The sequence below is a fragment of the Setaria italica genome, chromosome III (assembly GCF_000263155.2).
Source record: "Setaria italica strain Yugu1 chromosome III, Setaria_italica_v2.0, whole genome shotgun sequence".
Lineage (NCBI taxonomy): Eukaryota > Viridiplantae > Streptophyta > Magnoliopsida > Poales > Poaceae > Setaria > Setaria italica.
In genome coordinates this window covers 45,040,373-45,064,280 of record NC_028452.1, presented here as the reverse complement: position 1 = coordinate 45,064,280, position 23,908 = coordinate 45,040,373, and the positions used below count along the sequence as shown (strand labels likewise).

General features: G+C 42.4%; 1 protein-coding gene and 2 pseudogenes across 1 annotated transcript; all 3 read right to left on the bottom strand.

Moving 5' to 3' along the window:
• Positions 1-246: 246 nt before the first annotated feature.
• On the bottom strand, positions 247-3,385 carry LOC101752978 (annotated as a pseudogene).
• Positions 3,386-3,534: 149 nt separating this feature from the next.
• Positions 3,535-8,325, bottom strand: LOC101785628 (annotated as a pseudogene).
• A 12,230-nt stretch (positions 8,326-20,555) lies between these two features.
• Positions 20,556-23,604, bottom strand: LOC101785226 (transcription factor MYB83). The gene is made up of 2 exons (XM_004962829.3): positions 23,024-23,604; positions 20,556-21,787 (listed from the first exon to the last, which is right to left on the bottom strand). The coding sequence occupies exons 1-2, from the start codon at positions 23,317-23,319 to the stop codon at positions 20,845-20,847; spliced, it is 1,239 nt and encodes a 412-aa protein (XP_004962886.1). The 5' UTR covers positions 23,320-23,604; the 3' UTR covers positions 20,556-20,844.
• Positions 23,605-23,908: the final 304 nt, after the last annotated feature.

The window sequence follows — 23,908 nt, the reverse complement described above, 5'->3', positions numbered from 1 at the left end:
AAACCAAAAAAGCCCGGCCCAAAAACCCCTGCCTCCCGGCTCCCATAACCCTAAACCTTATTCTATTTCTATGCATTGTTATATCTTATTTTTCATGTTAGGTTGTTTGGAAATAATCTAGGTTATTTTGTGTACAAACTGAGGGGGTTTCTTTCTAAATTTTGTCCGAATCCGAAAAATTTCCGAGAAATCCAATAAACACGTTTCTCGGTGACCTCCGGTTTTTAAACCTTGGACACGATGACGGACTGATTTTTCTTCAGAAATATAGATTTGAACGAATTTTTTTTGAACGGAACTTCAGAAATATAGATGGGCATACATGTTCAGGCTCCTAGAAAGAAAAATGCAACAAATGCATTCCCCGTTCCTGCTACGCTAGAAGCGGGTTTCTGCTCGTGTCCTTCACCTGATTCCTCGCTGGCTCGCTGCTGTGGTAGAGCTGGGGCGCGCTGACTGGGAGACAGTGATGAAGAAATGCATATTGGCAGCCACCAGCGCTAATACAGCGGTTGGGAGGAGAGCGCCTTTCCATGTCGACAAGAGCTGAGTCCACTCGAAGAATCTGTAGGCGCCATGCAGGAGGAGGCATGGCCAAGACAGAACCACCTGCTCCAGCAGCAAAGAAAGAAGCAGTGTCAGTAGAGCGGCAAGAGAATGGTCAACCTGTCATAGTTTCGTTTTTTTTTTCTTTTGAAAACTACCTGTCATAGTTTCTGCTAGTGCAGAATCCAGCTTGTGGGAACTACTACTTGGAGGAAGTTTCAGCTTCTCAGTTCATTCTTCGCTTCTGCTTACTCATAAGCTACTGCAGAATCTATCCTATTGTTTGGAGATCATTTGTTTTTTTTTTCCTTTAGGAGAAAACTCCATTCGGAAAATTTCAATGTGCTAGTGGGCCTACCATGGTACTCCATCCATTCGCAGTTTTGGCTGGAAAAGCCAAAACCGCTTATAATTGGAACGGAGGGAGTATTAATTAGGAAACCTATCCTTTGCTATTTTGATTTCTTAACGGGTGCTGTATAATAATGCTAACGCACGATATAGTGTGTTAATCAGTGATTTACCAAGGGGTCTAATTTCATCGCCAAAAGTACCGGTTGCCATATGCTTGTCCAATAACGCGTCCTGCCATTGAAGAGAACTAGTGATCAATTGATAATCAGCCAATGCAATTTGTAGTATACCAATTTTAATACCTTCTATGACTATAGTTTCATAAAGTAATTAGTTCATACCTTAACCACAAAGATGTCTTTGCACCATCTCGAAACATCTTCATCAGATTTAGGCATAGGACCCATTGCATGGCGTTTTACGTGGACATGAATCTACAAGAAAAACAGTGCAGCCAAAACTAAAATCGACTATCAATGTACCTTTCAGAAAACAAAAGCAAAACAAGAAGATAAAAATTTGGCTGAAAATGTATTATGCATCACAGTGTAAAAGTACAAAATACCATTACGAATAACTGCACATGCAGCTGTACAGTTAGCAGAAAAGATAGGCCAGGCCGGTCAACCAAAGGTAAAAGGAGAATTAAATCTACAGGAAAGTTATAACTTTTACAACAAAAAATAAAAAACAACTACCACATGAGAGAAAACAAGTAGTGTATGTTTGGGACAGGTATTTTACATTGCACACAACACCAGGTTTCTTAGGAGAGTCAACATTTCAGTTGCCTACTCTAACTTCTTTGAGACAATAGTTGTTTCTTTGTGTTTTTTTTAAAGTGAAATATGTCATTAGGAAGGGGTAAAATGAATACCTTTGTACGTGGAATCAATACATTTCTAGGGGATGGCAAGCCCTGTGAGGCTGCATATTCTTGAGCTGCTAGGAGTTTTGCTGGATTAATCCTTGCACCCTCAGACAAAGGGCAAGCCAGAATAATCTCGGGAAGTTCTTCAACCTTTGGAGACCCCACTGCATTTTAAGAGTACAAATATCATTAAATTACAACGAACAGAGAGACATCTTAGTATTTCGATAAGACAGTAAATACATTAATTGTATTTTGATCCTTCGCCCAGCTTCCCTCCAAAAAGATGTACTCTGAAAACCACATGGACCAGCCAATAACCTGAAATAGTTTATCAGAAAAATTGTATAAGACAAACTACTTCATACAGTCATATACACTATGCAACATAGTAAGATAGTCAGTAATTTGCTAACACTATTGTTGATAGCAGAGATCTTGATAGTCCGATGAAAAGATTTTTAAAACCCCTTTGAGTAATGTGCAGCTAATATAAGATGGCAGACCATGGTTAAAATGTATAAATTTACTTACTGGAAGGAACTTTGAGGATTTCTTCATGGTAGGTAATGCGCTTCCAAGGCATCCTGATCGCTGGCCACCAAATCATGGGCACCTCTCTCATCAACAATATCTTAGTGGTAAAATCTACTAGCTCTTAACATAAAAAATTTAATAATTACCTGTGCTAAAATCCATCCAATAAGCCAATCAATGTCACCCCTATGATTTGATATGACAAGGGCATGTTCCTTGCCTATACAATTCTTCAGATAAAGATCTAGTCAAAACTTCTCCTTCCTTAAATTGTTATTTGTGAGCAATGCAATCACATTGAGTTCCAGTATTGTAACTTAAACTCCTTACCCATTAGCTGATGCGTTTCTGGATCTGCATGCAGTTTTACCTGAATTTGAACAGCGTTGTTGAAACCAAGGAACATGAATCAATATTTAAAAATGTAATTCTTATGCATATGGAGTACCTTAACACCAGCCCACCAATCCAGAAGCCAGACTGGCTGAAGCCACAGCAGCTCGGCCAAGAACCCGTTGATCCGCCGGTGCAAGCTCATCGACAATGGCCGAATCGACAGGAACACGACTGCCTGCATCACCAAAAAGTGTTCTAGACATGTGTTGCAACTTGCAAGAGATCAATTGATAAGCAGAGAAGCAAAAAGGCTGGTCGTCGGTCACCTGGACGGCGTTGATGGCGAGGCCGGAGAGGAGGAAGAGAAGGTCGATCGGAAGCACAGTGAGCAACGCTGGGATCTCCATGGCCGCGTCTCCCTCTAGCTTGGAATGGCAGCTCTCGCTGAGACCTCCTTTTTTCCTTTTAAAAAAAAATCAAAGCAAAGCTGCTGCCGGTGGCGCGCTGGGTGGCATATACAAATGAGATGCGCGGAGATCGTTGACTGTTGGATTTGATTCCCACACCATCTGAGCCGTTGGCTGGAAGCTTCCTCCCATGCATAGCTGCATCCAGAGCATGTGCCATGTCGTCCGATCTCACCACCAATTTCTTGGTTTTGCTTTGAAAGCCCATGTGTGACTGAAAGATTCCTCCCTGTCAGCGACAAATCTTTGCAAGAGATTGCTCACCTGTCCACTTATCTTCCCACAGCCTTGTTTTTATTTTTTACCATCACTAATAACAATCTGTCTGCTGTAATTGACCATCCAATCCTGTAAGCTGTCACCCATACACCCACCAGGTAATTTAGCTTGAGACACAGTGGAAATGTAATTTAAAATGTTGCCTTTTGTAATCTAAATAAAACAATACAACACCTTTTTCTTTGTTTGTCACTTTTGGCAGATTCAGTCTACAAGTTCAATAAGTTCATGTACTAGTTTCTGCTGTACCAAAAACAAATCTACAATTGTGTCATACAAGTACAAGAAGAGGTTGGGAGATGACAGTTCTTGCCACACAAAATTTCAGTTCCTATAGAGCACAAGCACTGAGAATTTTTTTTTTCCATCACACCTGTGCCTACATAATTGGTCAAGTAACGAGTTGGGAGTCCCTCAATCTTTCTTCACTCGATTCCTCGCTGCTCTGGCAGAGCTCGAGCGTTCTGATTGGGAGAACAAAACAAAGATATGCATAATGCCGGTCACCAGAGTCAATCCAGCAACAAAGAGGATAACACCTTTCCATGTCGACAGGAGCTGAGTCCACTGTAAGAATCTACAGGCACCATATAGGAGGAGGCATGACCAAGACAGAACCACCTGCTCCAACAACAGGAATACAAGTGAGCAGCTGCAAGCGAAAAGTGTGAAAAGGCTATGGATTAAAGATATTCTCGTAGCAAAATAGCTAAGAACCAAATGTGCCCAACTACTTAGTGCACTGTGATCTTTTATCAAGCATGCTTCATGCATTAAGAGAATTGAGCTTGTTATGGTAGGAATAGCAAAATATTTTGACATGAAATGAGGTGCTAGTTACACTGAGCAAAGATGTGTGGTCATTATCATGATGACCATCTTGCCACTTTTTCTGTCAGAAGATGCTAGTCTGAAATTTCAAGGTGCTAGACTGCTAGTGGAGCTACCGTCCTACAAAGGCATCGTTGATTCACTATTTTGATTTCTTAACAACTGATGGCCAATGCTATAACACGATGCCTTAAGCACTTAGTTAGGTATTTACCAGCAAAGATTTTATTGGACGACCAATCGGTCTAATTTCCTCATCAAAAGTACCAGTTGCTATATGCTTGTCCAATAATGCATCCTGCCATGGAAAAAGTAATTAACAAATCAGCCAATTTGTGGAGCCTTTCCAATGTGATACCTTGTGTGCTCATAATTTCACAAAGTAGTCAAATACCTTCGCCACAAATATGTCCTTACACCATTTTGAAACATCTTCATCAGATTTAGGCAAATCACTCATTGCATGACGTTTTATGCGGACATGAACCTACAATAAAAATTGGATCTGTAACTATAATTGACATCAGAATGGTAGCCAATTGAAATTTCAAGATAAAAATTGATGGCATCTCAGCAATTCTGGTCCACAGGAGTTGAAAGTTGAAACACTTACTACTGATGACTGTCCCTTGAGAATACACAGCATTGTTGGTGCAGGTGAATCTTTAGGGATTATCACTGTTGTATCATAGATAGCTGGGACAAAATCACGCATAATACTTACTGCTGATACAAATCCCTGATATTTACACAAAGAAAAGAGCTGTCAGCACATTAAGACTTTCAGAAAGAAAAGTAAAAAAAAACAAGGGAGAGGCCGAAATTTGCAGAAAATGTATAATACATCACAGTAAAAACTACTAAATATTACGTTGACCAACTGTCCTTGCAAGAAGGTCTGCCTTCTAAGTTCTGACCTCAATAAGCAATTAGCAGAAAAGATAGGCACAGCAAATCAACTAAAGTTAGAGTGGAACTCAAATATATAACAGTTTTACATAAAGTTGTATCAAATGGGAGAAGGTAATCCGTCAATGTTTGGGAGAAGTCTTTAACATTTCACTATAACAGTGGAAACATTCATGGTAACATATTAAATTTCAGTCAGGAAACAGCATAAACGGATACCTTTGTCCGTGGAATCAACATTTCTAGGGGCTGGCAAACCCTGTGAGGCTGCATATTCTTGAGCTGCTAGAAGTTTTGCTGGCGTAAACCGTGTACCCTCAACAAAAAGGGCAAGCCAGAATGATCTGGGGAAGTCCTTCAACCTTTTGAGACCCCACTGGATTCATGAGCATTAAGATCATTAAATTACTGTGAACGGCAAGGTGTCAATTGTAATTGTTAGGTAAGGTTGAAATTACTTTAAGTGTCTTTTCATCCTTTGCCCAACTTCTCTCCAAAAAGAGGTATTCTGCAAACCACATGGACCAGCCAATAACCTGCAATAGTTTATCAGAGTACGAGTAGAGACACAGTACATGCAGCCCCTTATGCTAAGATAATATGTGTGAAAAAGTAGAGATTATGCATAGTTTAGGTTGCTATCATTCAAGCATGATTAAACCTGTATAGTTAAAACCAATTTGTATGTCTGACAAATCAACTATCAGGCCACCAGCAAGCTCTAGCTCAGAAATGAATTGGCCTGTCACCTGTGCCTGTTTTGGGGTGCTCGTAAGTTCAGTAAGAATATTTTTAGTATGACTTCAATTTTGATATCTATTCTTAAAATACTTTGCTGGTAAGGACCCTAGCAATATGGATGATCATCTACTTGTTCACTACTACTTTGTTGCTTGGGACTCTTGAGACTTTGACACCAGGGATGATCTCATAGGTTTTTATGGAAAATCATTCCTTCGCATAACCATCAGGTCACAAAACTGATGGTCAAAGGGAAATACCATGTATCATGAAGAACTATGCATGATAATTGTAGCACAAGTCTATATGTATCCCAAATCTTATTCGGTTTGTTTCCCTTGATTACATTACTTGAAACAGGTTTTCAGAAATACATTGGAATGAGCGGCACTAGTAGTAATACAGAACAAAAACATGAGACAGCATACCATTGTAAAAATGTAAGAGCTAACTTACGGGAAGGAACTTTGACGATTTCTTCATAATAGCTAGTGTGCTTCCAAGGCATCCTGAACGCTGGCCACCGAATCATGCTCAATCTCATCTCATCACAATGTATGAGCAGTAAAACAGCTAGTTCTAAGCAAAATAGTTAATGAGAAAAAAAAAATAATCACCTGTGCTAAAATCCATCCAGTAAGCCAGTCAATGTCGCTCCGGTGATTTGATATTATAAGGGCATGCTCTTTGCCTATAGAATTCTTCAGATAAGGCTATAATCAAATTCCATCTTCTTTTAAAAAAAAATTTACTAGTGAACTAAGCTATAACGTCAATGCCCATGTGAAAATATTGGAACTTAACTCCTTACCCATTAGCTGATAAGTTTCTTGATCTGCATGCAATTGTACCTGGAAAATTTGAATTAAACTGTTGAAATCAGCGAACAAACTAAGAATGTGAAACCAATTATTTCAGAAAGATCCAAACAAATTAAGCTTTGCTATCAAGCACTGTGTCTCAGGCCCGAACATAGGAGTTTTTCCTGACTACTCTGGGAATACAACCTTTTCCTGTGTGACCTTATTTCCTTTTTAAAAAAGTTGGGAACAAGAGACACTTTGCATTGCAAATCACACAAGCATTTGAATTGTTTCTGTGAGTGGGCAACTGACCATACTGAGGAAAATTGTGTACCCTTAGCAGCAACAGCTCCATTGCATGCCACCCTTTGGTCAAACATCTACATGTTGCCTAAATAACGTTTGTGATGGAAATACCTCCCTCCTCCCTCGCCCCCTCACTATGCTATCTCAATACAGTTTAAGAAGAACAATATAACTGAAGAAGACAGAGCAATCTCATGTGGCACCCAAATTTCACTTAATCCAACTGGATAAGCAGATAGTAGTCACTTTAATTGTAGACTTGGCCACTTTCAAAAAGAATGTTGACTTTAATCATGTATAGTGTTGGCCATTCTTGTCTTGATGGAAAACAGCCCATCCAAACCCCCAACACTCAACACTCCCTTTTATCCGAAAGGAACTGCAAATTATTCAATGTGCCATTGTCATACCAGATTCCCGAGTGGACCATTCGATGGCATACTACCATTCTTCATGCAAGTAATTAGTAGGCAATATACCAATGTATTCGTCTTATTTTTGCTATCAATAAGCTAGCATGAGGGGCCATATAGCCCACACGAGGAAACAAGTTGCTGTTTTTTCCCCTTCAGACAATTGAGATGCATCGCAGCTCCATCCAGAAGAAAAGAAACTGACTTTGGATTGCTCAACTTTATGTTTCTGATTACCTTAACACCAGCCCACCAATCCACAAGCCAGATTAACTGAAGCCATAGCAGCTCGGCCAAGAATCTGTTGATCCGCCGATACAAGCTCTTCGACAAGGGCCTTATAGACACAAACAGGACAGCCTGCAATGTATTGTAACATATGGTGATTCTAGTATGCAATTAATGGATCGGAAAGCATTTAGCTAGATCATTACAACTCCAAATTTAGCCAAACGAAGGACATATTTCCGGATGAAACAGCTGAACTGAAAGCGCATTGCAGCAGATCAGACTTGAGGGAAAAACAAGGCAACAACATAAAAAATAGAAGAAACAAACACGATTCGATAAAATCAAACGGAACTCACCCCAGCAAATAAGCGTAAAGAGTTTGCAGGAGCCAAATCTCGTAGAAATTCACTAATTATAAAACAAATCTTTGCGACCGAACTGATTCAGATCACCGCACTAACCCCCGAAATCACCAGTAAAAATAATTACTGAAGAAGAGATGGCTGGGCCCGGGGAGCGTGAAGTCACCTGGACAGCATTGACGATGAGGCCGGAGAGGAGGAAGAGGAGGCCGAGCGGGAGCACGACGAGCACGAGGGGCATCGCCATGGCCGACGCCGCCGCCGCACTGGCCGCGCCTCCTGTCTTCTTGAGTCTTGACCCTGTTCCCCGGATTACGAGAAAGTGTGGGGGGCTAAACAGGAAAGTTGTTTCTGTGATCTACTGATCTGTGTCTCTGTGGCTGCCTGAGGCAACGAAGGCACACGCAAATTTTCGTCTTTCTAAAGGGTGGTATGCGAAAAATATGCAAATAAACGTGCGCCAAGGAGGAATCGATCTAAATTCTAAACTTGAATTGAAGTTTGAGGTCTGTCGCCAAAAAAGAAAAGAAGTTTGAGGCATGAAGATTTCACATATTCTAGTGGTTTTTTGGAAGTATATACTACCTCCACTTTTGTTTATATGTCGTTTGCTACAGCTGCTCCGGTGTTAAATGGCCTACGTTTCCATCTGCCGGCGTCAAATAATAAAAACAGAGGTAGTAAAAAATTTTGCATGAGCATTACCGAGCCAAGCAAATATTGTAACAAGTGAACACCAATTCTTTTTTTTGTTATTGCAGCACTTTCGCAGTGCTATAAGTCGTAATGCGTCTCATAATAGGAAGTGTCACCTAGACTAACTGATCGGCTATAGATGGTAAGAAAAAGAATCAACGCCATTGAACGCTAAATTCCTGGAGAAAAATATTTTTTTTGAAACGATCCAGGCAGAATGGAGGAAATATATTAATCGCGCAACGCGGACATACGTTCCATGTCTAATGCCGAGTTGCCGACCATATTGCCAAAACCTGTTGCTCGAACAGTACTCCTAGCTACTTGAATAGCACACGCACTCGTGTTGTCTCTCCATCGATCATTTCAACTGTTTTTGAGTCCCACAACTCACAAGCAGACATCGACAAGCTGCCACGGTACTACAGTAGATGAAATGGAGAAGCTAGGTAGCTATAGCAAGAAATTCGTTGAGTAACTGAAAAGAAAATGTGACAAATCGAGGCTTGCTCGACTGTGATTGCACAAGCTTATTAAAGACTTATTGTGCTATAGTCAATTGGTGCTTGGAAATCAATTTTTATTTTAGGCCTCTCATCAGTCATGCTCTTATTTTTACCTTAGCTTGGAGTGGAAGTTTTCGTACTTTAACCCCTTTTTCTTTAAAAAAACTTTCTTCAACCCATTTCCTCCATATAATTTCTCTCTTGTAGACGAAGTGAATCTGCGAGATTTTTTTGCAGGTACGGTAGACATGGTCCATCTATTTATTTTTCTTATTAGAGCCTCATATATAAATTTATACGTATATTTATAATATGTCTATCCTTTTACATTCTATATCCTAGATGAACAACATGATTCCATTAGACTCCATATTTTTGCAACAACAACACAATTGATCAAGGCATACAGAAGATCTTTGATGATCTCTTTTGGTGTCTGGCAGTAATAACTGTATTATTTTCATTGGAAGAAAAGATAAAGGAGATTCTCCAATATGTAACCAACTTTTTTATGAAAGAAAATAACTACGAAATTGACCAAAGAAAGCCCCGGATGTCAGTAATAAGCTTTCCAACTAATGAATGAGTACCGAGCATGCGACAGATCTCACTAGGGGAACCATAGTTATTTAATTTGTGTTGGCTTCCAAAAGAAATACATATTTATCTTGTTTAATAAATGGTTTTTAGTTCAATGAACAAATGATGTACGTACGTGGTTACCATCAAAGTTTTAGGTTTTGAAAGAAACTTGTGGTGACTAATTAGTACTCCCTCCGTTCCAAATTGTAGGTCGTTTTGGTTTTTTAAGCTAGACATACATATATCTAACTTAAAAAACTAAAACGACCTACTATTTGGAACGGAGGGAGTAGTATATAGATCAATGAGCCAATGCTCATGCAAAGGGAATCTTTCTTCTTCTACAGATGCAACGAATCATGGATTCTGTAAAGGTCACGACATGTCACCGATTGGATGCGAGAAATAGATGGGGCTCATTAGCTTTTAATTTTAATTCACCAGCTCGTCGATTCATCGAGAGAAAGCGAAAGGAGCTAGGTTAGACTTTGAAGGCTCTCAATTTGAGCATATCTTTTTGCTAAAAGCGAAAAGGCATACAAAATATGAAGCAAAGAGGTTGGAGAATTTAGAAGTTAGCTACCAAATCGGGCATGGGTTAGTTAGATAGGCCTTCATATTTTTTTTTCAAAAAGGTTTGTTATTTAAGTAAGGGTATAGTGAGATCGCCTATTGATATTTTTTTTCAAGAAAAATACACCTATTGCGCAATGATGTATCTTTCACATGAATTTGTATGAGATGATAACAAATGTGTCCTCTACTTATCCTGGATCCCGGGCGCCCTAGCAAGTATACAGCAACAATAATGCCCTCACATGCATGCACTCATATATTCCAAACCTTTGGCTACTACATCTGTACTTCACTTGGTGGTTGTGTTCCTTGTGTTAATGATGTGCGGACTGAGGAGTACAATAATGCTCATAAACCTCTATTATGAGATCTTGCTTTGTTTCTAACAACCAAAGTGGGGATGGACAAATCCTTGGGGGCAAGATTTTCATACTTCAACTGTCTAGCACCTCCTTGAAAGAAGCAAACAAGGGCCCTCTTCCATCAAACGACGTTCTCCTGCTTCCCTTTGGATCTTTGAAAAGGGACTTTGTGGTACAAAGCAAGCTACCTCTACTTGGAAGAAGTTGTACTTGGGACATACATGATGAGATATAATCATCTATCATTGTGAATGCAGAGTTTTACCTCGTGAAATTCATCTCTCGGCAGTAAATTAATTCTCTGCTATAATAGATCCCCCGCCTGTTCGTTAATGAGAAAAAAGAGAGAAAAAGATATGCATTCACTAGGCTACAAAATATCTATGATGGCGGGTAAAGCACCCGCCAGCAGCCTTGAGCCAGCACAAATGGGTCTGTGCTGACGGGTGCTCGCCTGCTAGCACAGAGCGGTCTGTGTTGGCGGGCAATGTTAGCCACCTGCCAGCATAGGAGATTTCTGTGCTGGCTTATGCCACCCGTCAGGAATATGTATTTTCCCATTCAATATATTATTTCCCATGAATTATTTATTATTTCTAGAAATTAGCCAGTTTTTAGCCGCCAAATTTAAATATGTATCTCCAACCACATTACAACAAACTTAAATAATAAATAATTTACATTATTGAAAACTGCATCATACACAATAGATAATTCACATTATTCAACAAACTTGAATAATAAATAATTCACATAATTCAACATTTGGAATAGAGCTATTCTTTGCCACGCTAATATTAAAACTACTACGTCCATCTATGAAGACCTTTGCATTCGTCTACCATAAACACGCCATCTTTATCAAAGAATGCTCCATCCTCATGACAAATCTCACGTTGGATGAACCTCGCCATGTCCCTACAAATGTTGTTGATGCCTTTGTCTTCGAGCGCCGCATCGCAAGTGTTGAACCTAGGCATCTGCAGGTATACAGTAAATGAAGATTAGGATGTATTACCATTAAGAAGTTAGCACATGGCAGTGTATAGGAGACTTACGTCTTCGGGGTTCGTCCGGTACATCCCATTGTTTCTGAGGAACTCGCACACGTAATATCCGCATAGCACAGAGCTGGGAGATTGCTTGTGGTACTGCAATCAAATAGAAAAATTATGAGTTGTTATTAATGACAAGTCTACATTATATGAAAAAAATCAAGTTTTTATGTTCTTACGAATCTATAATATATTATTTTCATAGCTTTCTTCCTGTTTTCATGGCACTCCGTGCCTTTTATTATGTAAAGCTTGTACGCACTTTGAGGATATAAAGACAAGAGTTAGTAATACAACTTAGGTGCATAGAATCTCAACATGCATTTAAGTAGTGGCAAGGAATGTCTTACTTTTATATAGTGCTTATGATTTCCTTGTAACTATCTCTGCTAAATCTGGCTGAGTCGAGGACCACTGTTTCTCCAGGCTTAGGTAAAATAATGATGCAAATCCAGTGGTCTCTATATTATATTAGAATAATTTATATTATAGACAGCATTAAATAGCACTAAGTATATATAGTAATTAAAACTAGCTAGCTTACTGAAAATTGTAAGCCGCCATGATATAATCCTTGTGATCCTTTTTCCTTATTACTCTTGCAATGTATACGGACACTTTATGCATTTCATCTCTGTGGGCTTTTGCTTTTATAGGTTTTTTCTCCTTTTGTGTATGTGCTGCTTCCATTTGTTCTTTTACCATTTCCATCATTTTGAACTTGTGCTCTGGCTCGCTAATTCGTGCTAGGTCAAGGTACGCTACCTTGAACCTCTCGTTCATCAATTCTTCCTCCCTCCGTTGCATCCTACAGAATAGGTAGTCGCTCATGTACTTGACATATAAAATATATACATATGTATTTAAAACTCGTGTATACGGTACATGTGGACTTACAAGCACCATACGGTAATGAGATTCACGTCGAGGTGTTGTTGATGGTAAAGTCTGTGTAAATCCTCAAAATCGATCACAATCTCGTAATCGAGAATGCCAAGGAGAACTTTTTTTGGGACACGCATGGTGATTGCTCAAATGCCTTGCTTCATTGCTTTCATGATCCATCCATGCAGCTTATTCAGTTCCCATGGGCCCTCCAGTAGATCCCACTGATACAAGAATTGTTTGCAATGCTCATAATTCTCTGGGACTTCATCCGACACAAAGAAATTGAGGTTTTCATCCTTTTCCTTTTGCCGAGAGGCACCACAAGCTACAGATTTCTCACTAGAAGATGAAACCTTCTTCTTCAATATGTTTAAGAACTTGTTGACTTCTGTTGATGGAGCCTTTTGATCATATGCTAATCATACGAGGTACCGCTGGCCTCTGGGGAGGTGGAGATGTCGGCGAAGGCGATGTTGGATCAATAACTGGTAAATCATCTACCTGTTCATCGCCTTGGAGTAGTGATGTCCACTCATCCTCAGTGAGACCTTCTAGAATGGTGATAGCATTGGCTGCTCACCCTCTTCATGTACATGTGATTGCGTCGGCTGCTTCGTGTCAACATTTGAATGTAGCAGGGGTACATCTTGGCTCGGTCGTGAGGTTTCTGGCGATGCATTATTCAGAATGATATCTCGGCAATGCCACAGTATGTATTGGTTCGTCGCGTCACCAAGAACCTCAATCCCCTCATCAATAGGGATGTCAATCTTGCACGACTCATCCAACACCATAACAACTTGCACCCAGGCGTATTCTGGCGGAGGTTCCTTTGGGAACACATGACCCGTTACTACCATGCCGCTTGCAACCTCTCGAAACTTATTTTGTTTCCTTCCATAAGTTATCAGCAACCCGCATGGTGTATCCACTTGTATGTCGTCAATGGGATACCTCACGTTTGCCATGGAGCTAGCACTACTCGGAGCAACGACTCTTGTGTGGGCAAGCTGCATGGTTGGTTCTGCCTGTCGTTGACCATCGGATACTATCAATTCAGCCCTTGTTTATAGTTGCTGGTTGGCCAAGAACTCCATGAACTCTTGCTTCGCGATTTCTCTCATCTTCTCCTCAAGGTCTTTCTTATAATGGTCCCGCTTCCTGTAGCTTGCTTGGTCGTTGTGGAATTCTTTACCCCAGGGCAATGTTGATGACATCCCTCGATCACACCCAGAGTGCTCCACGGTTCCGATTGTGGCGGTTAGCTGATCTCTCTCCCTATCCGGCATGAAAAGACCCTTCTTTTGCAGCTCGACGAGCTATTCCAACCTCGCGTAAATTTCGTCTGTTGTTGGGTGTTTGAATTTAACCTTGCCATCGGGTGTGATTGTCGGAATTCGAGCTAGTACCCAATTCCTGCTGCGTTCATCCAAGCCTTCAAACAAATCCGGTAAATCAGCTATCCTCCGTTCTTCTTCCTCTCTCCTCCATTTAGCGATCTTGGCTGCGTACCCTCCCGCACCCAAGTGATGGGGGTTCTCGGCGGCTTTCCTAGCCTTCTTGGTATTTTCTTCGCTCAAGGCTTTTGCTTCTGGCATGTTCTTCTATTATATGAACTCTTCCCACATTCCTGGAGGAATCCTACCAAAGTCATCCCTAGCATTCGTGCCTTTCTATACATATTCTGTATTAAGAGTGGACCACCAATTCCTGAAACATCTCCCAATGAGGTCCTCAGCAAATTTTCTTGCGGATTCCTCTTGACCTTCAGGAAAAGTGAACTTTTCTTTCAATGTAGTCCACAATACATCATTTGTAGTGGTAGCCACATTCTTCCAATTACTAGTCGTGATCCAGGTCTGCAATTTATCCTTGACAATAGCTCCACATATGTTCCAAAACCTAGCAGCTATCCCCTCAGGTAATATGGGCTCACCTTTGGAGCCAAGCAATTCTATTACGAGAATACCTTTTTTAGGGATCTGGTTTCAGCTTCTTTTCCCATGTTGCCTTTTCAGATTACTAGTGGAAGCAGTTGTAGCCGAAGGCTGTGGTGTAGAGGCAGCTACCTCGCCTTCATGCAAAGTAGATGTTCTACGACGTCGTGGTGGTGAATGAGCCAGAGATTGGTCATCGTTCTATAGAGAAAACAATAGTTGGAGTTTATCATTTTCATGTGAACAATAAATGCATCACTAGCTAGTATATGAATATGCATGCAGGTACCTAATGATCCGCGGTTGGATCGTATTTAGGGTCATCTTCATCTAGACACTTGCGAGTCCTAGGTGGGCTTGGTTCGTACTCAGGTGGAGTAGAATACGATCAACAATCGTCATTGAAATCAGAATCCCCCTCGGCGGATTCAACATTGTTCTCATTGTTGTCCATCACTCTTAATAAGCAAAATTGTATTACTTGCAATTAAAAATTATTCATGAATTTATGCATATCAATGAATATTTGTCAATTCAAACATATTTATCAATTAAATACAACATTTATTATTACATTTTCTTCGGCATTGTTCTCATTTATCAATTAATTTTATTTGCATGAAAAAAAACAACCGAGGTCCTTCGGCATGGGGGAGGGCCGACAGCTTGGCGGGCTCGGCGAGGGCTGGCGGTGGCGCAGCGGCATCGGGGAGGCCGGCGGCAGCATGGCGGCCTCAGGTAGGAGCGGCGTGCGAACGGTCGGGGAGGAGGCATGGCTCGGGAAGAAGCGGCGGCATAGCATCATGTCGCGGCGGGGAGGAGGGAGGCGCAGCGGCATCGGGCGTCGGGTCGGGGATGAGCCGAGGCTGAGGGAGGGCTGGCGGGTGGCGAGGGCCGGTGGTGGCGCTTTGGGAGGGCGGTGTCGTCGAGGGGCATCGGGGAGGGGGGCGGTCGGGGGAGGACCGGCGGGTGGAGAGGGGGACGAGGGCGGTGGAGGCGCTACGGAAGGGCGGCAGCGTTGAGGGGAGTCAAGGCGGTGCTCGGGAGGCAAGGCGGCGGCACTCCGGGAGGGGGGCGCTGCGAGCGGTGGCGCTCCGGGAGTGCGGCGGGGGCATCGGGGAGGGGACTGCGGCGGCGCTCCGGGAGGCGAGGCCGTGCTCGGGTGACTAACTGCGGCGTTGAGGAGGGCGGCGGTTTCGGCGTGAAATTTTGGTAGCCTGACGGTGTAGTGAAAGTTTCGCGCTAGGACTTGGAAAATTTCGAGCCTGGTTGGGGGTTATATGGTCACACTCTGCGCTAGCGGGCGCCCGCCAGTGTTGAGACTCTGTGCTATTTAGATACTTGATACAATAGTTTCAAGAAATTTTCAACCAATTTAAATAATTGATAAATAATTTTAAAATTGTTTGAAACTTTTACACGTGAACATAAATATTATTTAGTGAATGTAGAAAATATAATTTCATACATAACATAAATGAGAATGACTAGTTAGTTCACTTGTCACTATAGGTTGAAACACCTTATGAGTTATAGGGTGATCATGACTTGGATATCCATTTGGGAAAGACGTACTGTTACACTATCTCAAAATTGTGTTAATATTTTTTATCCATGTTTGTTCACTGCTAAAGTGGTTACATGCCAAATATCATGATTGTTCAACAGTTTAAGCCTAGCCAACTCGACACAATCAATCTCTTTCTGCGAAATCACGTTGAAGAAGTAACACATCCATGTGATAACCATCTTTATGAATACTGGTTTGATAGCTCGGATCGCAATAGCGAGAAAAACTATGATCATCATATGACAATCATGAGAGTTATAGCCGGCAAGCATCATGTCCTTCAATGAGACTAGTGACCAGATGTTTGATGAGAATTCGGTCGGCACTTTCAACCCGCGCAAGCACTTGCACATAGCCAATCTCTCATCTGGTGTTAAATTGTAGCTAGCCGGGGGAAGGTAATGCTTACCATTAGGTAGTTCTTGCAAGTGGAGCTCTGGCCTGATTTGAAGGTCAACCAGATCCTTACGTGATTTTAGTCCGTCCTTTGCCTTGCCCGATAAGCCCAAGAATCCGATGGTGCTATCGAACACATTCTTCTAAAGATGCATCCCATCAATGGAATGACGCACCGCTAGCTCTCACCAGTATGGCAAATACTTAAAGAAGATAGACATCTTCTTAAATGGCACGTCTGCGACGTCTGTAGTTTCAGCCTGCTTCCTTCCCCTTTTTGAATTATCAGCACCACCTAATGACTTCTTACCGAGTTCGAACTTGACCTTCTCGCACATTTCAAATACTATTTTACCAGTAGCCGGTTTTGGAGCAAAGTCATTCTCATTGGTACCATCGAAAAAGTCATTCATCCTACGGTATTTGTGCGTCTTCAATAAAAAGCGCATATGCCGCGTGAACACTGTCTTCATAGATCCCTTAAGGTACACATATAATGTTCCATTCAGGAAAACTACACATGCTGTCTTACCTTTTACCTAACCTGTCAGGACAAATAGGGTGGGATAATCTTTGATGGTAACAAAGATAATGGCCCTTAGTGTGAAGTGCTCATGTCTGTACTCATCCCACATCCAAACCCCATCTTTCCAAAGCTTCTACATATCTTCCATTAATGGCTCAAGGAAAACATCTATGTCGATACCAGGCTGCTTCGGGCCTTGTGTGAGAATGGTTAGCAGAAGGAACTTTCTCTTGGGGAAGGTTGTATATGGTCATCAGTACTGGCCATGTGCTGTGCGTGCTGCTTCTTTGACCAAACGGATTCATGCTGTCTGTACTCAATGCGAACCGTACTTTCCTTTTTTCATCTGAAAACTTTGGATGATTGGCATCGAAGGTCTTCCACTAGCGAGCATTGGAAGGATGTCGAAGCTTTCCATCATCCTTTGCTGGGCGATCAGCATGCCAAGTCATCATTTCAGCAGTCTTTGGGTTTGAGAACAAATGCTTCAGACGGTCCACCACAGGCAAATACAACATCACCAAGGCAGGGACTCTACGCTGAGTCATCGTGTCAGTACCTATACAGGACTCGTCTTCCACTTGAGCACCAACACTTTTCTTTGCAACCTTCATCCTCTTATTCCCAATGGAGGAACCAACACGATCCTCACAGAAATCAGCATTACTTTTGTAATGGCTAGCATCGCAATTTGGACACTTTTCCAATGCCGCGTACTTACCATGATACAATATGCAGTGGTTGCTACACGCGTGTATTCTTTGCACACTCATCTTCAATGGATTGATAATCTTCATTGCCTCATATGTGTTTTTGGCACAAAGTTAGGCTTTGGGAGCAAATTGCCCAGCAGAGTAAGGAGATCATTGAACTATTGTCTGACCAGCCGAATTTAGCCTTCAGGATCAGAAGATGAAGGACGAAATGTAACACTGTCCACTCGTTCCCACATCCCACATACATACGGTCCTTTGCTGCCTTCTTGAGTGTCTCAAAATTCTCTAACCCTTTAGCACTTCCTAGCAATACTTTCGGTTCAATGTGGTGCAACATGTCCTCCATATCAATATCACGTTCCTCGTTCACCTGTGGTTCTACACACACACATCTGTTTGATCACCATTTTGATCTCCACGGTCATAATCATCATCCATCATAACATGATTATTTTCGTTTGCATCATCACCACCCACTTCATCACAGCCAGTATCCATGTCTATGTTGTTGGAAGTACCTCCTACCTCACCATGGTGGGACCAAATTGTGTATCCATCTACAAAATCTCGCTTTATCAAATGCCTCTTGATGACATTAGTATCCTCTCATACAATATTGTTGCTACAATCAAAACACAGTATTTGCTTTGTCTTGCAAATGCGAGCATGCTTCTTCGCAACCTCCACAAACTTTGATACGTCTGACATGAAAGTATGTGAATGTCTCCGTATGCTATACATCCATGCTCTATGTGAATGTCTCCGCATGCCATACATCCATACTCTATGATCCATCTTTAACAACCTATGACAAGAATTATATGTTATAGTAACTAATTTAATGAGCTATTCTATAAACTAAATTAAATTATGGATGTAGTAACTAATAAGTAGGAAGAAATTTAATAAAAAAATTCTACCCTAAATGAAACTCAATTAAACCTTGGATGTAATAATTAATAAGAAGAAGGAAAAAATCAAACTCAATTATATATTAAGATAATCAACTTCATTAATTAAAACTATGGATGTAATAATTAATAAGTAGGAAAAACATAATCAAACTCAATTCTATGTTACATTAAATGACAAACATAGCATTGTAATGGTTATAATATGACCATAGAATTTTATTTACAAAAATAATCAATTTCTAGTTATTTTCTCTCTCTTCCCTCCTCTCTCTCCTAGTTCTAGATCTAGATGACAAGCTAATGAAGCTAGAAATGATGGATAGAAGTTGAAAAGGAAGGTTGGAATGGCACAAACTCACCTTATATAGCCACCTCCTCCAAAGAAATCAAGAGCAAAACCTTCCCCCTTAGATTTGGTGTTTTTGGAGTTTTTCCCGAGCTCCTCTCGGGTAAGCTCCAAATGGAAGGTTGCCTGGGGAAGAAGATGCCCGCTGCCATAAATGGACGAGGTCTGTGCTAGCGGGCGACATAAGTCAACCGCCAGCACAGATGGGGTGCATCTGTGCTGGCGGGTGCTTGCGTCACCCGCCAGCACGCTAATTTGCTTGTGCCAGCACAAATCAAATCTGGCGTAGTGATTCACACATGTATAACATGGCATTACAGTAAATTTTTTAACATGGCTTGGTTGATTTTAGTTTTTTAAAACTTGTAACAATCTCAATTGAGCCAACTCGCAACAACTGTGATCTTGCATGATTATCGATAGTGCATGCATATCCCTAATGTTCATTTGGAAATGCTATTCTCATTTACCAGCTGTAAGCTCATCATTCTTGTGAGCCGTTTGCATTGCCTATTAGCATGCTTCCGTGTTTTGGTGCTCCCAGCACCATCAAGTTTTGGTGCTCCAAGCAGTTAGTAATTTACGACTGCTGCCGACAGTGATATGAGCCGTCAGTTATTTGGGTTCTCTGATAGTGATCCCATTTCATTTCATGTCCTGACGCGCTAGCTAGATGACGGTTAGTTGAGACGAGGAGAGAAACACTACACGACAGCACGATAGAGTTTGTTCTGTGGTTTAGTGTGTGTGAGAGAGAGGCGTTTCACTACTATATAAAAAGTTTCCAAGGGCGGGTACAATAGCATTTGTAGTGGTGAATGTGTTACCCGCTCCTACTTTTCGCAACTACAGATAACTGTTTGCAGTAGCGGATAACATGTCCGCTCCTGTAAAGTTATTTCCAGAGGCGCACCTACAAAATTTTTTTAGTGTTTCTATTAATTTGTCATGGCAAAGCGACACATACACATCCACTTTCCTTCTGTGTCTCCCCTCTCCATTCTTCTGTGCTCTAATTGCACCTCTCTGCTAACGACCCCTGCCGTGCCTCTGATTGCGTCTTTAACTGATTGCGTCTGCAACCAACATACGCTTGACCCAGTACCGATAGTGACTGTTCCTCCAACACCATGCATGGAAGCACATGCACGATCGACGGATGCATCAGCAGGGTCGTGAACAATCATGTTCTGTCTCAGGCACAGTACTGCACCTTTCCCGTCCGGGCCAGCAGGCCCCAGGATCTATATTCACACAAGCTCATCAATGTGACTTCATGTGCAAGGGAAGCAGTTGGTACATGAAAGGAAAGCAAAGGGGAAGCAAAGGAGCAGACACAAAACCAAAAGGGAGATAGCTTTACCACCAAGGAAAAAAATGGATAAAGGTGAAGCATGCATTATTAATACATGCATTTTAATTATGTGCTGACATTAGAGATATTACTGAGAAATTATGTCTGTTGAGATGAGAGATGATGACTACTACCATGCACATAGTGTAGCTCAAGATTTGATTTTGTTTATTTGCATTGCATGGCATGAAAATGCCTGTATACAGGAGGATGAATAATCCAAGATGTGTAGGACCAAAAGTGAGGTGAAGTAGGTTTGGTGAGAAGAGAAAAATCTTTTACATTGGAGGGAACAATAATGTCAAGGATGGGGGGAAATACTAATCTTAATGTATACGTATGTATTTATGTATAGTTGTGTATATATGTATATATGCATATATGTACTACTCTACTCCTTTCATTGGCAGCCAGCTGGAGATGGGCCCTCCCAATCATTCGACTTGGAAATCAAGGAAAGGCAAGGATGACACATCTTTCATCAGCTCCTCCAGGTCCCACTCCCCATGCATGACATTCCTGCTCATGTACTGCTGGTGGGCCCCCTCCCAGTAGACAGCAGCCACATTGCTGCTGCCGCTGTTCACTAGGCTCATGGCGTTGATGTTGTTGTCCTTGGTGTTGGTGGTGTTGTTGTCTGTGATGTTGCTCTCATTGTTACTCACTGTTGTTGTAGTCTCGGTAGTGTTGTTGCTGCTGTTGTTTTTAGGGTTGTTGTTACCACCACTTGATGCTATTAGGGCCTGGCCTGCCTGGTCTTGGTCTTGTGCTGACATGGCATCCAGCAGAGGGGCCACACCAAAGAGGCCTTCTCCTCTCATGAAGCACCCTCCTCCTCCCTCCATTGCCATCATCCCATGGTGATGAGGACTGCCCATTCCATAGTAACCGCCATGCAATGAGGCAACTGCTGCTTGCTGTTTGAACGGCGCCGCGTGGCCGTGGAAGAACCCTGCCGGCGACGTGTCGGCCGCCGTGCCGCCGCGGAGCTGGTCGGGGAGGGGGAGGAGGCCGCCGTAGCTCCGGGCCACCGCCGCTGCAATGGCCGACGGCGGCGGCCGGCTCTGCATCGGCGAGGTCGATGAGGAAGTGGAGGAGGACGAGTCCACCATCCACAAGCCCGTCGTCATCATCGCGTGGTGGTGGCCGCCGTCCTGATGATGATGGTCCAGGCCGGCGAGGTCCGGGCAGCTGGTGGCGCCGCTGATGTCGATGCCGGCGACCTTGCTGCTAGGCTCCGTCGGCGACGCGCAGTCGGTGGCCGCCGGCGACGAGGCCGAGGAGCTGTTCTTGAGCCGCTTCTTGATGGTGGAGTTCCAGAAGTTCTTGATCTCGTTGTCGGTGCGCCCCGGCAGCCGGGCAGCGATCTGAGACCACCTGGAATGTCGTAACGTAGGGTTGATTTCACAGTAAGCAAACGGTCGAGAAGTTTCTGTCAGAGAAAAAGTCATGCGTCCATTTACACATATTTGTACGTGTCAACTTCACGCAGCTAGCTAATTCTGATATGCGTGATGCATGGCTAGCTTAAAAGAAAAATATCTAGTGGTTAAAGAAAATAAATGATGTCTCAATCTCCTTTAAGACGGAGATTAGTGTGGCTCCGACAGAAAATTGCATGTTCAGTACAAGAACAGGTAACAATATCCCTTTCAGTGTCCTTTTTGAGAAACTTTTAGCTTCTACTACGTTAGATATATCAATTTTTGTCAATATGTTCATTTCATGCAAAATGACATCAAAGGGGAAAAATCTAGTGTGGAGACATGCAAATGTGGAATATTATGTCCTCGCAAAAAGAAAAGGAATATTGTAAATTGACATGCATGTACTACTGCATTAATTATTACACGATGTTAGCTATATATGTCGCCTATGTATGAATAGGTTTTATGTAAACATTCATGCTAATGCTGTAAAATGTTGGATCTACCTAGGTACAGCATATATGAGATAGCTAGAACAAAAACCAGTTGATGATATTTGTGCTTAACACAATTTTGTACCTAAAAAAAGGATACATCCATGATAACTCACTCATTGTTAGGTTGATAGTTAGGGGCCAAGGACCGTGTATTGGCGAGACATTAGTGACATACGACATTAATAAAGATATTCGGTCTCACACGATTGAAATTATCTAAAAAGGTAAATATATGCATGCAAGCTTGGAAATGAGGGATATATACAAAACATGAAACTGCAAACATATGTGAACAAAATCACCTAGAATTTCAAATATCTCTTGGAATACGAAACGCTAAACATATGCGCAATGCACCTACATAAGTAAGCATAAACTTGAAGTGTAAATAAACCAGAAACTAAAAGAGAAACTCCACACATATCAAAAACTCATAGTGCAGTACTTTGTTCAGCAGCACGTATCTATGATCCTCTTTCTATGAGTACATCGTCTTTCATTATTCAAAATAGCAAAGTGTTCTCTAGATCAACTAACAAAATTATTATTTTATAAACAAAAAGATTGCAAAAGAGAAAAAAAAGTGCACCCCGAATGAACGGCATAATCAAATCAGCACCCATGGTCAGTTGACTTGGAGCCTTGACGTGCACACCAACAAACACACGACCAATCACACCATACCGCACCTGTTGCCGAGGATGGCGTGGAGGCTGACGATGAGGTCCTCCTCCTGCGGCGAGAAGGCGCCGCGCTTGAGGTCCGGCCGGAGGTAGTTGATCCACCGGAGGCGGCAGCTCTTGCCGCAGCGTTGCAGGCCGGCGTTCCGGGCCACGTCGCTCCACGACCCCTGCCCGCTCCGCAGCATGTAGGCCACCAGCTTCTCGTCCTCCTCCGGCGACCACAGCCCCTTCCGCAGCTTCGCCGCCGCCGCCGCACCGCCATTGCAGCCGCCGCTCGCCGCTGGGCCCTCCGGCTTCCTCATTGCCGTCCTATTGACCCAGCTGGTTCTGATCTTGGCTTGATCTCGCACGTGCGGCGTGCCGCCGGTGCACGTAGCTGCGGCGGTGAGCTAGTAGTGTAGTGCTAGGGAATGTGCATGAGGTCGATCGGTAGATGATGATCTCCAAGCAGTGTGTAGGTGTGGAAGATAAGGAGGAAATGGACCTGAGTGTGTGTTGTATATATATATGATGGTGTGTGTGAGAGAGTGTGTGTGTGTATGGAGTAGTGAGGATGGGGAATGGAAGAAGGAAGAGAGGAGTGGAGGAGAGGGAGGAAGGAGATGACATATGATGGTGATGGTGATGGGGTGTGTGTGCTTTGCTTAGAAACTGGACAATGGGAAGCTGCAGGGGGACTTGGGGAGATCGACAAACAGCAAATTTGCTAGGCTCACACGGTGCCCTTCTAGGAGTTTGGCCGACCCCGAAATACGTCCAAGTTTTGCCAAGGTGTAATTCGCTTCGTTTCGATCCGTGCGGATTTGGGTTTACAGGTATGCCTTGCGAGTAGATTAATTAGTTCGGTAAAAAATTTGAGAAATTAAACAAACTCCACTTTTAGCATGTAAA